Source organism: Gopherus flavomarginatus, chromosome 2 (genome assembly GCF_025201925.1).
Source record: "Gopherus flavomarginatus isolate rGopFla2 chromosome 2, rGopFla2.mat.asm, whole genome shotgun sequence".
NCBI classification, from domain to species: domain Eukaryota; kingdom Metazoa; phylum Chordata; order Testudines; family Testudinidae; genus Gopherus; species Gopherus flavomarginatus.
The window spans coordinates 228,418,901-228,434,297 of NC_066618.1; the positions used below are offsets into that span (position 1 = coordinate 228,418,901).

A 15,397-nucleotide genomic window follows, 5' to 3' on the forward strand; every position below is an offset into this window, starting at 1 on the left:
CCTTTGTACTGGACAGGCAGTTGAGCTGTAGGCAAGTCTACAGCTTGTGACATGAAGGGGTAAATTGTAACTTTGGCCTTTGGGTTGATGAATTTGGGGTCAACGAAGGATTGGTGGATAGCTGACACTTGTGCCCCCGTGTCTCTCCACGCAGTAACCTTCTTTCCGCCCACTCTCAAATTTTCCCTTCGCTCCAAGGGTATTTGAGAGGCATCCGGGCCTGGGGATCTTTGGTGTGATGGTGGTGTAATGAATTGCACTCGCATGGTGTTCTTGGGACAGTTGGCCTTGATATGTCCCAGTTCATTACACTTAAAGCATCTTCCATCTGATGGGTCACTGGGCCGAGGTGAGTTACTGGAGACTGGTGAGGTTGAAGGGTAGGGTATCTGTGGCTTTACTTGGGTGGTATGTGGGGTCTTTGGCTGTCCTCGGTTGTAGGGTTTATGGTCTGTGTGCCCCCTGGGGTAATCGTTCCCCTTGACAGTAGCTTTTTTGCTTTCTGCCAGTTCCATCCATTTGGCTCCAATCTCCCCCACCTCAGCGATATTCTTGGGGTTTCCATCTTGTATGTACCGCGTGATGTCTTCAGGAACACCATCCAAGAACTGCTCCATTTGTATGAGGAGGTTCAGTTCTTCCAAGGTTTGAATGTTGTTTCCTGTTAGCCAGGCCTCATAGTTTTTTGCAATGTAGTAGGCGTGTTTGGGAAATGACTCCTCTGGTTTCCACTTTTGGTTTCTGAAACGCCGACGGGCATGATCTGGGGTTATCCCCATCCTGTATCTGGCCTTGGTTTGAAAAAGTTTATAGTCATTCATTTGGTGCTTAGGCATTTCAGCTGCCACCTCTGCTAAAGGTCCACTGAGCTGTGACCTCAATTCTACCATGTACTGGTCTTCGGGAATGCTGTACCCAAGACAGGCTCTTTCAAAGTTTTCCAAGAAGGCCTCGGTGTCATCACCTGCCTTGTAGGTGGGAAATTTCCTGGGCTGTGGAGCAATATTTGGCGCCGGGTTGTTAGGGTTGGCTGGCACAGGCAGCCCAGCTTTTGCCAATTCCAGTTCATGTTTTCTCTGTTTTTCCTTCTCTTCATTCTCTTTTTGTTGTTTTTCCATTTCTTTTTGGTGCTTTTCCATTTCTCGGCGGTGGGCCACCTCTTCTTCTTCTAGTTTTCTTCGGTGGGCGAACTCTTCTTCTTCTAGTTTTCTTTTGTGTGCTGCCTGTTTGATTTGTTCTTCTCTTTCTTTCATCTCCATCTGTCGCCTGTGTTCAGCTTCTTTGATTTGTTCTTCGGCCGCAATTTTTGCCTTAGAAGTCATGATTCCTGTTTTCTGGTGTTGGGGTGCCCTCCGGTGTTTATCTTCTGAACTGCAGGTTCTCTGTTGCCTCCTGAAGTCTGCCTAGCAACAGTGTTTTTTGTCCTTTTCTCTCTCTAGCTAATGTTCAATGAAGGGAAACCAGAAAAACCACTTTATTTGCATGCCTATAAGTGCTGGTCTTGCCTCCTAATGGGAGGGCTATTGCATGACAAAAGACCCTTAACAGGTTCTTAATGGCTTCTCGCTTAACATGCAAGCCACAAACTGCGAGAGAGAGCAGAAAAAAAAATTCTCTCTGGTTCCCTTTTAAAACCAACTGTTTCTCTCTGCTAAAAAGCCCTTAGCAGAGAAAAGAAAAATATAATATTCCTACTGGCTTCTGGATTCTGTCTATCTCCCACCGCAGCCACCATGTAATAACCTTAGTCCCAGATTTGGACCTTAGCGTCCAAAATATGGGGGTTAGCATGAAAACCTCCAAGCTTAGTTACCAGCTTGGACCTGGTACCTGCTGCCACCACCCAAAAAATTAGAGTGTTTTGGGGCACTCTGGTCCCTCTGAAAAACCTTCCCTGGGGACCCCAAGACCCAAATCCCTTGAGTCTCACAACAAAGGGAAATAATCCTTTTTCCCTTCCCCCCCTCCAGATGCTCCTGGAGAGATACACAGACACAAGCTCTGTGAAACTACACAGAGAGACTCTCCCTCTCTGTTCCCAATCCTGGAAACAAAAAGTACTTTCCTATTCCCCCAGAGGGAATGCAACATCAGGCTAGCAATCCAACACACAGATCTCCCCTTGATTTCTTCCTCCCACCAATTCCCTGGTGAGTACAGACTCAATTTCCCTGAAGTAAAGAAAAACTCCAACAGGTCTTAAAAGAAAGCTTTATATAAAAAGAAAGAAAAAATAAGTACAAATGTTCTCTCTGTATATAGATGATACAACACAGGGTCAATTGCTTAAAAGAATATTGAATAAACAGCCTTATTCAAAAAGAATACAAATCAAAGCACTCCAGCACTTATATTCATGCAAATACCAAAGAAAAGAAACCATATAACTTACTATCTGATCTCTTTGTCCTTACACTTGGAAACAGAAGACTAGAAAGTAGAACTACTTCTCCAAAGCTCAGAGAAAGCAGGCAGCCAGAAACAAAGACAAAAACACTCAGTTCCCTCCACCCAAAGTTGAAAAAATCCGGTTTCCTGATTGGTCCTCTGGTCAGGTGCTTCAGGTGAAAGAGACATTAACCCTTAGCTATCTGTTTATGACAGATATATATGTGGTAGAAGTACACCTATTCATTGATATTATTTTTGGTCACTGAATTTTAGGGGTTTTATACTCCATATGTTACAGAAAAGGCAGACCAGGTGTTTATGCAATTTGGCTTATAAATAAAATTCACTGAAGCAACCCAGTTGGACTTCTACATTTTAGGACTTGAGAGCTAAAAAGAGACATTTAAAAAGAAAAAAGGAATGACCCTAGTTTCAACCTTTGTGGTACTTTTCAAGAAATGTATTTGGTCAGAGAAAAAAAACTGAAACAGCTAGTAAAAATAAATGATCACCAGTCACTATAAATGTGTTTTTGCAAAATTGTTCATACCTTTTACTCTCATGTATAAATGCACAGAAGCATGCAAAAGACAGGAAAACGTTCTGAGAACAGAAGTTTAGTTAGGGATAGGGTGACCAGATGTCCCGATTTTATAGGGACAGTCCAGATTTTGGGTGCTTTTTTCTTATATAAGCATCTATTACCCCCCATCCCGATTTTTTACACTTGCTATCTGGTCACTCTAGTTAGGGAAGAAAAGTGTTTGGGTTTGTTTTGTTTAAACTTAGTTTTTCTAAATACAGCCAAAATGAGGGGTGGAGATGGGGGGCCTGGGTGAACCTTCATTAGAAAGCTTCTCTCCATACATTTGTGATACATTAAGAGTAGTTTATGTTTATCTAGAGAAAAGTTAGGCTGTTAATTGAAGGTCCACTTAAAACTAGGTATTATGTGAGATTTCATGGCCCAAACAGATTTCAATATTCTTGGTTAACATTCCAGTCTGCAGAACACAGAGGATTTAATGCTCACCTACCTGCACTTATGCCCACATTATAGAAGAATATTGACTGTTTCCAAGATGATTGTTTCTTTTTACAAAGAAAAGGTGTTAAACAATCATTGGAGAACTCCTGGCCACACTGAAGTTAATGGCAAAGCTTCTATTGACTTCAGTGGGGTTAGGATTTCACCCAGTGTGTTTAAGGGGACAGTCTGCATAACAAAGTTGACTTGTCATACTGAACTGACCACTGGAATCTAGTGGTATCTAATATTTTTCATTGTGCTGTGGCCTTTACATAGGTCACAAGGTGACAAAATGAGAGGCAATCCACACAAAAAAAGGTCAGTTGTGCAATTATTTATTACTGGTGCCTCATAAGCAACCAGCGTAAGCCATAAAGCTCAACTGTTGAAATCTCTTGTAAAGTTTGCAGATAATCCCTCCTCAAAGACAGCCTGTCACATTTCTGCCACAAACGATAGAGCTTTTCACATAAGTCATCTGTTGTTAACGGTGTGCCACAAAACTGTGCACCAAAATGAGTTACAAAGTTCATAAGTGCTTGTGGCTGCAACCAGCTTTTGACAAAAACAAAACAAAACAAAAAACCCTGCTAAGATAACTTACGAAGTCAAAATGCATGGGATATTTTACCACAGCAAATGCAGTGTCCAAAATCCAATTAAGCTTTATGCAGTTTTGATCATAGGACCATAGGCCGAAGTTCAGTCTAGGATGCCTGAAACTACCATCTACATCCACATTTAGGTACATAAGTAAAAACATCATGATTTTCAGAGGTGTTGAGTACCCAATACTCCTACACAAGTCAATGGAAAGTGATAGTACATCACAGGATCAAACTATTAATTAATATGGGTAGAATTTGAAAAAGTGTTCAATGTTCACATAGCTCTGGACCCAGTGAAGTCAATGGTAAGCTTTCCCATGGCAACACTCTCACTAACTGCATGAGGTGCAGAGTTAGACCAGTGCTGAGTCAGAGTGCTTCTGAAAATCCCACCTTTTTGAGAGGTCACTTCCTAGCAGAGTTCTTTTTTTATCCCTCTTTGTTTAAATCTGTACAATTTCTCTGAGAATCACAAAGTACAACTTATAGCAAAGTGCTTTTCAAAAACCATAGTAAAAATAACTAACAAACAAAACAGGCAACATGTGGGTGGCACTTTTTAGATCTATGGAAAGCAGCTTCAACAAAAGTCCTTCAGAAATGAACTTTTATGTGGATACTGTACATGGCAGGATCTTTGCAGATACAAAGCCTTTGTTAGAATTGGAGGATTCTCTTTTCTTACTTTAGATCATTAAAGGAAACCATGAGCAAACAACAGTTTTAAAAAGTGATACTGAACATACTTAGATTTTACATACTGAATTTTAAGGACATTGTTCAATCTTGATTATCCAAATCTCTGCTACTTGAGATAGGATCATCACTCCTATTTGTTAACTTAATTGAAAATTTCATGTATTATCTGAAACTTTGAGTCTCTAGAATTATTCTATGCCTCCCACCATCGCCCTGCAAGACAGTCAGCTAATTGAGGTTATATTATGAACAGGTTAGACAAACATCTGGCAGGGATGGTCTAAGTATACTTAATCCTGCCTCAGTGCAGGGGGATGGACTAGAGATCTCCTGAGATCCCTTCCAGCCCTACATTTCTATGATTTCTATACTTTACCAGCAAAAGAAGTTTGTAAAAAAGAATTACATGCTGGCCTGTACAATGATCGCACAAAATAATAAATCTAGTGTCTCATTGCAAGCTGTCCTGTGCTACAATACACACGCTGTTGCTACTTAAAAAAACCTTCATTTAAGTGTTCTGTCATTATTAAATTATCTACCAAGTATTTTGAATCTACCTTGGTGGAGAAGACAGAAACATTTAGTATAAGTTATTGTCTTTTAACAGATTTTTAAAGATTTACAGCTGGGGACTAGACATGGAGTATAAAACACTGTGTTTTACTATGTAGCAGCTATACTTCCATTTCAGCACTCTGCACTGACCTCTACTGGTTTATCCGCTGTAAGCTCCAAAAATATGAAACCAGCCAAAGTTAGCCTATTATTGCTGAACTTTTTACCTCTGTTGGGATTTGAGTTTGATAAAATGAACTGGCTGTAGCATAACAGGGTATCAGTCATCACACATCCAAGGAAAGAAAAGTAAGAGGAAGTGGAGTTTTAAACCATTTGTGATGCAGTTATTTGTATGGAGGGTGAGACACTACTAAAGCAAATATATTAAAACCAGATCTAATAACACTGCAATTACAGCTTATATAACGGTATTAGCAACACAAACATCCATGATGCTATTTTGATTGTATTTAAGTGTGGTTTATTTATTGGCAACAATTTCTTGTTCATCTCTATTACCTAGTGTGTTGCATCCAGCAGCTATCTCTCATCTTATATATACATTTTAAGCATTTTGGCTTTTTGAGGCATGGACCACCTTTTTTTTTTATGTTTTTGTACAGTGCCAAGCACAAGACAACTCTGGCCCATGATTATATATTCATTGTCTGCAATCATTCATTTTTGACAGATTTTCACTTTACATAACACATTTGTCTCCAAGACCCTCTTCTGCTGAATTATTTGCTCTAATTAGAACTGAGCTGGCAACTTTACTATCTGCCCTTATCTACTACACACCAGTGGATCAAAGTTCAGCAGCAAGTCTGATGTTATAAAAGTATCACTATATCAAATCAAAGTCATTAACATGTCCCGTTGAAAGCAGTGATGTGGTTACTTCAGGTTTCTTACTACTCATGATTTATCACTGGTCTACTTATTCAGTCTCGCAACTATATTTAGACTTTTGTGCTTTACAGTAAAAAATAACCCAGGTTCAGAAGAAGTAAACTAGCAAACTTTTCCATGCTCATTTACCACAAAAAACATTTTCAGTATCTGCGACACTAATGCTGTGAAACTTTCCAATTTTCTAAGGCTATTTTTAGACTTCCTTGTTATATAACTCTTCATCTATGAATAATAGTTTTATGACTCATGAGAACTTTATTTTCTCACACTGTTCCCCAGCCAATCTATCAATGAGTCCAAAAGAGCTGTTTTGTTTTTTTTTAAGTCACCTGTGTTTGCTGGGAAAAAAAGTTCAGTGCAAGTATTGTGAAGTCTTTTTCTGTCTCTGTATAGAATAAACTACAGTGCACATTGTGAATATGTATGGGGCCTCAGATAATGGCAAGCAAAACGACCATTTGAAATTTTCAGGATCATGCCTACCTATTTGGTTTCTTATGTGTAACAACAGATGCAGTTTTTCTCTGTTTACACTTTTTAGATCCTAAACACAAATGGATAATCCAGATTTTAGCAAAATCTAAAAAGAAATCCCATACTGTACAACTAAACATTTCAGCTACTTTAGCACTGCTTATATGAAAACCATTTCCCCCTTAACTTCTTATATATCCTAATTTCTCTGTTATCTTTGCTTTTTTCCCACTTATCTCACCTGAACCTTGCATCACCAGATACTATGGTGATGAATGCTTTAGAAATGGCAGCAACAAATAACAAAATCAATAAGATTCAGCAACAGTTCGCACTTTCCTCTGAATCCAGAAGAAAGGCAACTAGCTTCCTTTGTAGTTAATATCAGTGTTGCTCCTTGAGTGACCAGCAGAGGGAGAAAAGGGGGTGATCATGCAGAGGGTAAATACTTGGGAGATTAATTCCCCAGGATGATTTGCCCTGGATCCAAATTAGTCCAGGTAGCGTCAAAACTACAAGCCATGGTTCCATAGCAAAATTTGTGGTGCTGAAACCCTGTATATTTTACTTAGTCAAAGCACTGCAGTCAATTCTCTCTCTCTTACCTTTACCTGGTGACTTTGTAAAGTTGCCTGATGGGTCATTTTCTTCTAGCTTTGTTGTTTTTTCCACAGTTCTGATTCTTGCACTGTTGCTTCTGAGACTTTTACAAACAACTAGATCCAATTTCCTTATTCTTTTCTAAAATTTCAAACAAAAATATATTGGAGTTTTACCATAAATATTAGATCTTTTAGCAACTACATTATAATAATGAGACTTGCAAATCAATATCTTTTACCTTAAAGCATGGAAGTACAGCATCTATTTATGACAGATTATAACTCACAAACTACATACATTGATTCTTCTGTACAGTGTGTTGACTTGATTGCAGTAAAACCATCCTCTTCTCATGAAAGGTTTTGAAACAATATTTTCTGTCAGCTCTACACAAAATATTCCACAACCACCCCAATATTTTATTTTTCCTTACCTCTGGTATCCCAGTGAGGTCACATTCTGTTAAAAACATCCTGCCAAGCTTGGTACAAAAGGGCTCCAAAGAATCAGAATGCAGAAGCTATGCAACTTGCTGACTAACTTTGCTCTGTGTTATTTACCAACTACACAAAGAAAATGCTGTCTATTCAAAACACATTTCAAAACTCTTTTCACAGAAAGTGAGTGAACAAACAGTCCCATGTCCTAAGCTGTAGTCACATCTCCCATGAGGCCCGGTGATAGCTGTGGGGCATGGAACTGAGTGACACCACTACCAGTCACTACAAGGCACTTTTGTAAACAACTTTGTGAGTGTGTGTGGAGGAAAACAGGACGGTGGGGGGGGGAGTTACTTTTTCCTCTGTCTTAACACTATGGTTTCTTGCTTTATCATCTCAGAATCAGAACTTCAGTCTCACTTTGTAAGTTTTGCTTGCTAAAAACAGATTTGTAGTCCCTGTAGTATGTTTACTTTTTTATCCAAAACCTTTCATCTAGAAATGGGCCTCAACTGAAAATTTTGAACAAGTTTTACATCTGGATTCAGATGCACTAGCCCCAGGGCTCAGATTTAGGTGTTCAGGGTTCCAGTAGGCCTATTACATCAACAAGGCCTCATTGTAAAATTCAGAACCGGATTTTTATGCCATGTCTTCCCATTCCCACCCCTCATCCCAAAGTTCAGGATGCTTGGATTTGGTGTTTCCCTTTGGCACATTAAAGAAAGAGGCCTTAGTTACAAAATTCAAACCTAAGTTTGGACTTTCAGTGCTCCCAAAGATCAGGTGGGCATGGAAATTCAGATCCAGCATTTTGATTTGTCTCATTATACTGGTGAGCTCTCAGAGCAAAATCCCTTCTAAAGTTTGGGGAGGATCAAATCTTGGGTTCTAGTTTAGGCACTTGTCTGTTTTTAACATTTATTTTTAAATAATCTCAATCAATTCAAGTATTCTTAATTTTACAAGGGGTTGTATCTCTCTCTGTTTTTATGTATGCTCTTCTAGCCTTCAGGGACTTGTCCCCTGCTAGTCACAAAGTTACACGTGGGAAATGATAAGCAGAACTGCTTTATTCAGCTCTTCCAGCACAGTGATCGGTAGACTTCACCATGCTAAATTGCTGTGAAAAAAAAACTTCCTTATGCTCAGAATAACTCATGGACAATGACCATTTTCCATCAATGGCAAAATCCAGAACTTTGTAGTCATTACTGCATTTGTAGTTCCATTCTTCTAATGACCAGCAGCAGAAATCAATCCCCTCCCACTTCTCCCCCCAGCCTCCATTTATTTCTTTGTAGCTTTGATCTATAAGGCACATGCTTCTACTCTCGCCTAGTAGTAATAAATGTTTTGTTTGACTTATATTTTTGAAGGTAACAAAGGTAGGTATTACATAACACCTGTTACTTTTAGGTGTGTGAGAGGACAACATAAGAATAAGATGTAGCAATGATCATATTTCAGTTATATAGAAGGCAGCATAATCTACTGTACCTGTCTTTAGGTTTGTCCATGAACACACTTATACACATGCTTTACCTCCATGTTTAAAACCTGCCTCATTGACATCAATGGATGGTTCATATGATTACAGTTAAGTACATGCATGTTTTCAGGATTGGAAACTAAGACATTTCCAAAGTACCTTTGTATAAAGAATAAGCACTATTTCAAATGAGTATAAGGATTGTTAAACTATTAAATCTGGTAACAAATTTTATGTACTGGATGACTCAGATGTAAATGGCATTTCAAAAAATGGTAAATTGTTTTTTAAGCTTGTAAGGTTTTCCATAGATAGGTTGTCTCATGCTTTACTGAATTGCATACCACTTGTAAGCACATGATACTTAAGCTTCCAAACTGTTAGACAAAATCTTGCAGAAATCAGTAACATTTGAAGTGGATTAATTCTGCAGCCAGGAACAGTGACTGACATGGTGAGTGGCCCAATCACAGACAGCCCTGTTCTTCATATTTTTCACTGATGCGTTGCAAAAGAAATATAATTATTTCTCATTGACTAGAACCCAATCTGCAACAAATAAAATGCTTTCGGGACCAATTCCATCACTTTCATGTGTTGGGGAGCACTTAACCCAAGTGAATCAGGATCTTAATTTGTATATATCTGAAACATTGCAATAGGTTTTTCTATTATCATTATTTTTATTAAGAGGAAATAATACAACCCTAAAAGAAAGTAGCCAGTTAAGACATTAGGGACCTGATCCAAAGCCCACTGGTGTCAATGGAGTTTTTCCATTGATTTCAACAGGCTTTAGATCAAGTCCCAAATTTATTTAATATCCTGAATAATTATTATTAAAATAAGATATACACTACCGTGCCTCGCTGAGTAACCAGATTATAGGATGTTACCCTTGTTCTCGCCCTTCTTCAGCCTCCAAACTCTTCCCAATTCTGTCTATCTATATCTCAGATATTTCTGTGGCTCCCACTACCATAGTATCTGAGCCCCTACATGTTTTTAATGTATTTATCCTCACAACACTGTGGTGAGGCAGAGAAGTGCTATTATACCATTTCGCAGATAGCCTCAGATCCTTAAGTGACTTGCCCAGGGCCACAGAGGAAGTCTGTAGCAAAGCAAGGAAGTGAAGCTGAATCTTCTGAGTCCCAAACTAATGTCTTAACTAGTGGACCATCCTTTATCTCTTCTATTATTGCCTCATTGCAGCATATCCTAAATTAGTCCCCATCTAAAGGCGAAGGAGGCCTGGAATTACTTCAAGTCAAAGTTGCAGAAACTATCAGAAGCCTGCATCCCAAGAAAGGGGGAAAAATTCATAGGCAGGAATTGTAGACCAAGCTGGATAAGCAAGCATCTCAGAGAGGTAATTAAGGAAAAAGCAGAAAGCCTACAAGGAGTGGAAGATGGAAGTGATCAGTAAGGAAAGCTACCCTATTGAAGTCAGAACATGTAGGGATAAAGTGAGAAAGGCCAAAAGCCATGTAGAGTTGGACCTTGCAAAGGGAATTAAAGTCAATAGTAAAAGATTCTATAGCCATATAAATAAGAAGAAAACAAAGAAAGAAGAAGTGGGATCACTAAACACTGAGGATGCAGTGGAGGTTAAAGATAATCTAGGCTTGACCCAATATCTAAACAAATACTTTGCCTCAGTCTTTAATGAGGCTAATGAGGAGCTTAGGGATAATGGTAGGATGACAAATGGGAATGAGGATATGGAGATAGATATTACCACATCTGAGGTAGAAGCCAAACTTGAACAGGGAGCCCAGATAATCTTCATCCAAGAATATTAAAGGAACTGGCACATGAAATTGCAAGCCCATTAGCAAGAATTTTTAATGAATCTGTAAACTCAGGGGCTGTACCATATGACTGGAGAATTGCTAACATAGTTCCTATTTTTAAGAAAGGAAAAAAGGGTGATCCAGGTAACTACAGGCCTGTTAGTTTGACATCTGCCGTATGCAAGGTCTTGGAAAAAAATTTGAAGGAGAAAGTAGTTAAGGACATTGAGGTCCATGGTAATTGGGACAAACTACTATATGGTTTTACAAAAGGTACATCGTGCCAAACCAACCTGATATCCTTTTTGAGAAGGTAACAGATTTCTTAGAAAAATGAAATGCAGTGGATCTAATTTACCTCGATTTCAGTAAGGCATTTGATATGGTTCCACACGGGGAATTATTAGCTAAACTGGAAAAGATGGGGATCAATATGAAAATTGAAAGATGGATAAGGAACTGGTTAAAGGGAGACTACAAGGGGTCATACTGAAAGGTGAACTGTCAGGCTGGAGGGAGGTTACTAGTGGAGTTCCTCAGGGATCGATTTTGGGACCAATCTTATTTAATCTTTTTACTTATTTAATCTTTATTACTGACCTTAGCACAAAAAGTGGGAATGTGTTAATAAAGTTTGCTGATGACACACAGCTGGGAGGTATTGCCAATACAGAGAAAGACCAGGATATCATACAAGAAGATCTGGATGACCTTGTAAACTGGAGTAATAATAATAGGATGAAATTTAACAGTGAAAAGTGCAAGGTCATGCATTTAGGAATTAATAACAAGAATTTTTGCATCCATTGGAAGTAACCGAGGAGGAGAAGGACCTCGGAGTATTGGTTGATAACAGGATGACTATGAGCTGCCAATGAGATATGGCTGTGAAAAAAAAGCTAATGTGGTCTTGGGATGCATCAGGCGAGGTATTTCCAGCAGAGATAAGGAGGTGTTAGTACCGTTTATACAAGGCACTGGTGAGACCTCATCTGGAATACTGTGTCTTTAAACCATGACTTGAAGACTTCAGTAGTTCAGACATAGGTTAGGGGTTTGATACAGGAGTGGATGGGTGAGATTCTGTGGCCTGCATTGTGCAGGAGGTCAGATAAGATGATCATAATGGTCCCTTCTGACTTGAAAGTCTATGTCATATGATTCCATGAACTTGCAAATGGATCTGCAGGGGTGCAATTTTGCTCCAACACAGAGCTCTGTTGAATTTAGTGACACTTCACATGGGAGAAAATGTCTAACTACACAATTCCTATGGCAGAATCAGAATCCAAGTCTGTAAACTCTTTGGGGCAGGGATCATGGCCTTTTTAACCCATTGTTGTGAGGTACCTAGCACTGTAAAAAAAAAAATTAACAACAACAACAACTAAATCCAAAAGAGGAAATGTTTTTGATTCTCTGGAAGCCTAATTTCATTTATTTAACTTCATATACAGTCTGGGTCCAATTCTTCCCTTGGATATTTCCACACAATACTACTGACTTCAGTGTTCGCTGCACACAATGTTCATTGCATACATACCTTAGCACACAATTTTGCCATTTTCCCATTTTTTTTTAAATTAAAACAGTATGGCCCAAATTTTCAAAGGTTTATTGATATTGGGTACCTCCATTTTTGAGACTCTGAGACAGGGCCGGCCCACAACATTTTGGCACCTGAGGCAGGGAACTCAAATGATGCTCCCGTTCCCCCCTCTCTTGGGCCAAAACTTTGAAAGGTCTCAATTCTACCTTCTTCCTGTTCCACTCCTCTCATGGTACTGCTCTGCTACCTATCCCAGTAAAGGAAAACTAAATACTTAAAATGCCTTGTTCAACAATTTTAAGTAACACTTAACTTTCAAACACCTGAACAGCAAATGTAACTTTTCTTGTCTGCATAGTAAACACTGGCGTTTTCATGTGTTTGAATAATCAAAGTGGTTGCAAAGATATGAACTGCTTCCTGAAGGTCCATGTCTGAGCCAGCTCATGCTCTACTGAGATGGTTGCTCCAGCCTCTCCTGTGGAGCGTAGATGTATTTTCATTAACTTCATCTTGGAGAAGTTGCTTTCTCCACTGGCAACTGTTACAGGAAGTGTTAGAAGTATGCACAGAGGATGGTCATCGTATTGGTTGATCCTGCTGAAATGTATCTTGAAACGGCTTTCAGTTCATCACCTAAATCACTCACATCAATATCAGGCATATCATCATGTGTCAACACTATCTCTAGTGCCCTGCATTGCTGGTGTAGGTCTTCTTCAGGTATAGTGAAGAATTTTGGAATATCATACAACATCCCAAATATACTGATGTGTTCCTTGAGCTGCATGAAATGTTCTTCAACTGACTGTATTGCACAATCTAGCACTTGGTTAAAGAATTCAACTTTGAATTGTTGTTTGGGGTCTCATAGTATTATCCCATGCCTCGTAATCAAAATGTCTTCTTCTTTGGTGACTCTTGTATTCTTGAATGGGTGGGAAAATAGCTTCAGTGTGAAGTTCCTCTGCCAACTTCTGTGCAATCTTCAGAATGTTTTGAAATCCCTCATTTGACAGGTAAGACTGTAGGTATGACTTTGCTTTGTCCAGTTGTTCCATTGCTCCAGATATATCAAGGTCAACACCCTGGAGTCTCTTGCTTACAACATTTATTTCAAACAGTATGTCATGCCACAACACTAAACCACACAGAAATTTGAAGTTATGTGTGTTTCTGGTGATTCCATTTCCCTCTGCCACTGTTCTCCCTTGAATAGTTCCTGTCATAGCATTATCATCCATAATGGCAACTACGCCATCATCTATCTTCCTAATTTGGTGTTTGATAGGCTTTATTGCCTCCACTCGACTTTCCCATCATGTGGCACTCAGTGGTTTCAGTGTCACAGAGGATGTTCCCAGATGCTGCTTCAAAATTTTCCATTGATGAGTTGATGCAGAGAAAAATACATAGATGCTTTGAATTACATTAAAAAATTCAGCAGCCTTACTAGAAGCTGATGTTGCATCACTGGCCACCAAGTTCAGTGAATGAGAACTGCATGGGACAAAAAAATCTTAAGAGTTTAACTCTCGGATCTGTGTCTGCACTTCTCTGTTCTTTCCTCTCATGTTGGCACCATTCTTATAGCCCTGATCTCTCATGTCAGCTATCGCAATTCTGGTATCTTCCAGTTTTTTAAGAAGTACATTTGTCATACCAACTCCTGTAGTAATATCAATGTCAATAAATTCTAGAAAATGCTCTCTGACGGTCACCATTGCAGGGACATTTTCACTAGGTTCTGTTGTTGTTACAAAACGCACCATTCAAGTAATTTGTTCCATATGGCTGATGTCAGATGTGCAGTCCAGAATAACAGGGTAATATCTTGCTGACTTCAGATCTGCCACAATCTTCTGTTTGACTTTTGTTGCCAATAACTGTATGATCTCATTTTGAATTGTTTTTCCAAGGTAGTGGTATGTGTACACTTCTTGAGTGGTGACTCTTCTTAGATGCTCCTGGAGTACAGCATCAAACTCAACCATCAGCTGCACAATTTTAAGGAAGTTTCCATTGTTTGGCACATACAGCTGATCTGAAGTGCCACACAGTGCAAGGATTTGGGTAGCAAGCATTCTCACAATGGCAATGAGCCTTTTCAGAACATTTTGCTAGTAAAGAGACTCTGATGCCATCTTCTCTTGATGCTGATCATCTATGATGGCCTTTAACCTTAGTCTCATCTCAAGTTCTTTCCACCTATGGAATGCTCTTTGGTGATTTGCTGTCTTCTCATGGCATGTTAAATTTCTAGCCAGATTTTTCCAGTCCTTTGTTCCTGTAGAACCCAATGTGGCTAGAACATTAGAGTGCAAGACTTTGCAACAAAAACAGTATGCAGCATTCTGGGGTTTTGAGTACAAAAGCAATGTCACCATTGGGGATTTCATGCCAGTAATGTGTTGGATGGAAACTTCTATTTTCACTGTGTTTGGGGAATATGAAGTTTTTCACTTGCTGTGGCCCATGCACTACAAGGAAGTCTCTCAAGTGGATCCACAGTCCTGGATCATCTAGACTTAAGGAACTAAACTCAGCAGCAGCTGTTTCTTGCACATCCACCACACTCTTCTCTGATCTATACTTTTCTTCAGGAATGTACATGGTTACATCAATTTGAGATAGAAATATGGATGCTGTGGTAGCTGCCGGGTCACCTGCACTCTGACAAACTGGAAGATCAGGCACCTCCTCACCACTCATATCTCACTGGGGCCAGAAGGCTCACCGTAAGCATTTGTATCTATGTATCGAAGGAGAGCTCCTTCCGGTTTGATAGAAAAACTTCCTTTGCTTTCTTTCTTTTTCTGAATGCTGCCCCAGAGGGGCG

General features: G+C 39.3%; 1 protein-coding gene across 5 annotated transcripts in view; it reads right to left on the bottom strand.

The window, feature by feature from the left end:
• Positions 1-15,397, bottom strand: part of ST18 (ST18 C2H2C-type zinc finger transcription factor) — a 230,187-nt gene that overhangs the window by 198,563 nt on the left and 16,227 nt on the right. For 3 of the 5 annotated variants that reach the window (XR_007772789.1, XM_050941937.1, XM_050941938.1), the window contains exon 2: positions 7,284-7,419. Coding sequence is in view for 4 of the 5 variants with exons in the window: in XM_050941937.1 (XP_050797894.1) it covers positions 7,284-7,419 (136 nt within the window). In the remaining variant the exon portion in view is untranslated. Of the gene's footprint in view, positions 1-7,283; positions 7,420-7,714; positions 7,823-15,397 lie in introns of those variants that run through there. The other 2 variants (XM_050941932.1, XM_050941933.1) reach the window with 2 other exon arrangements.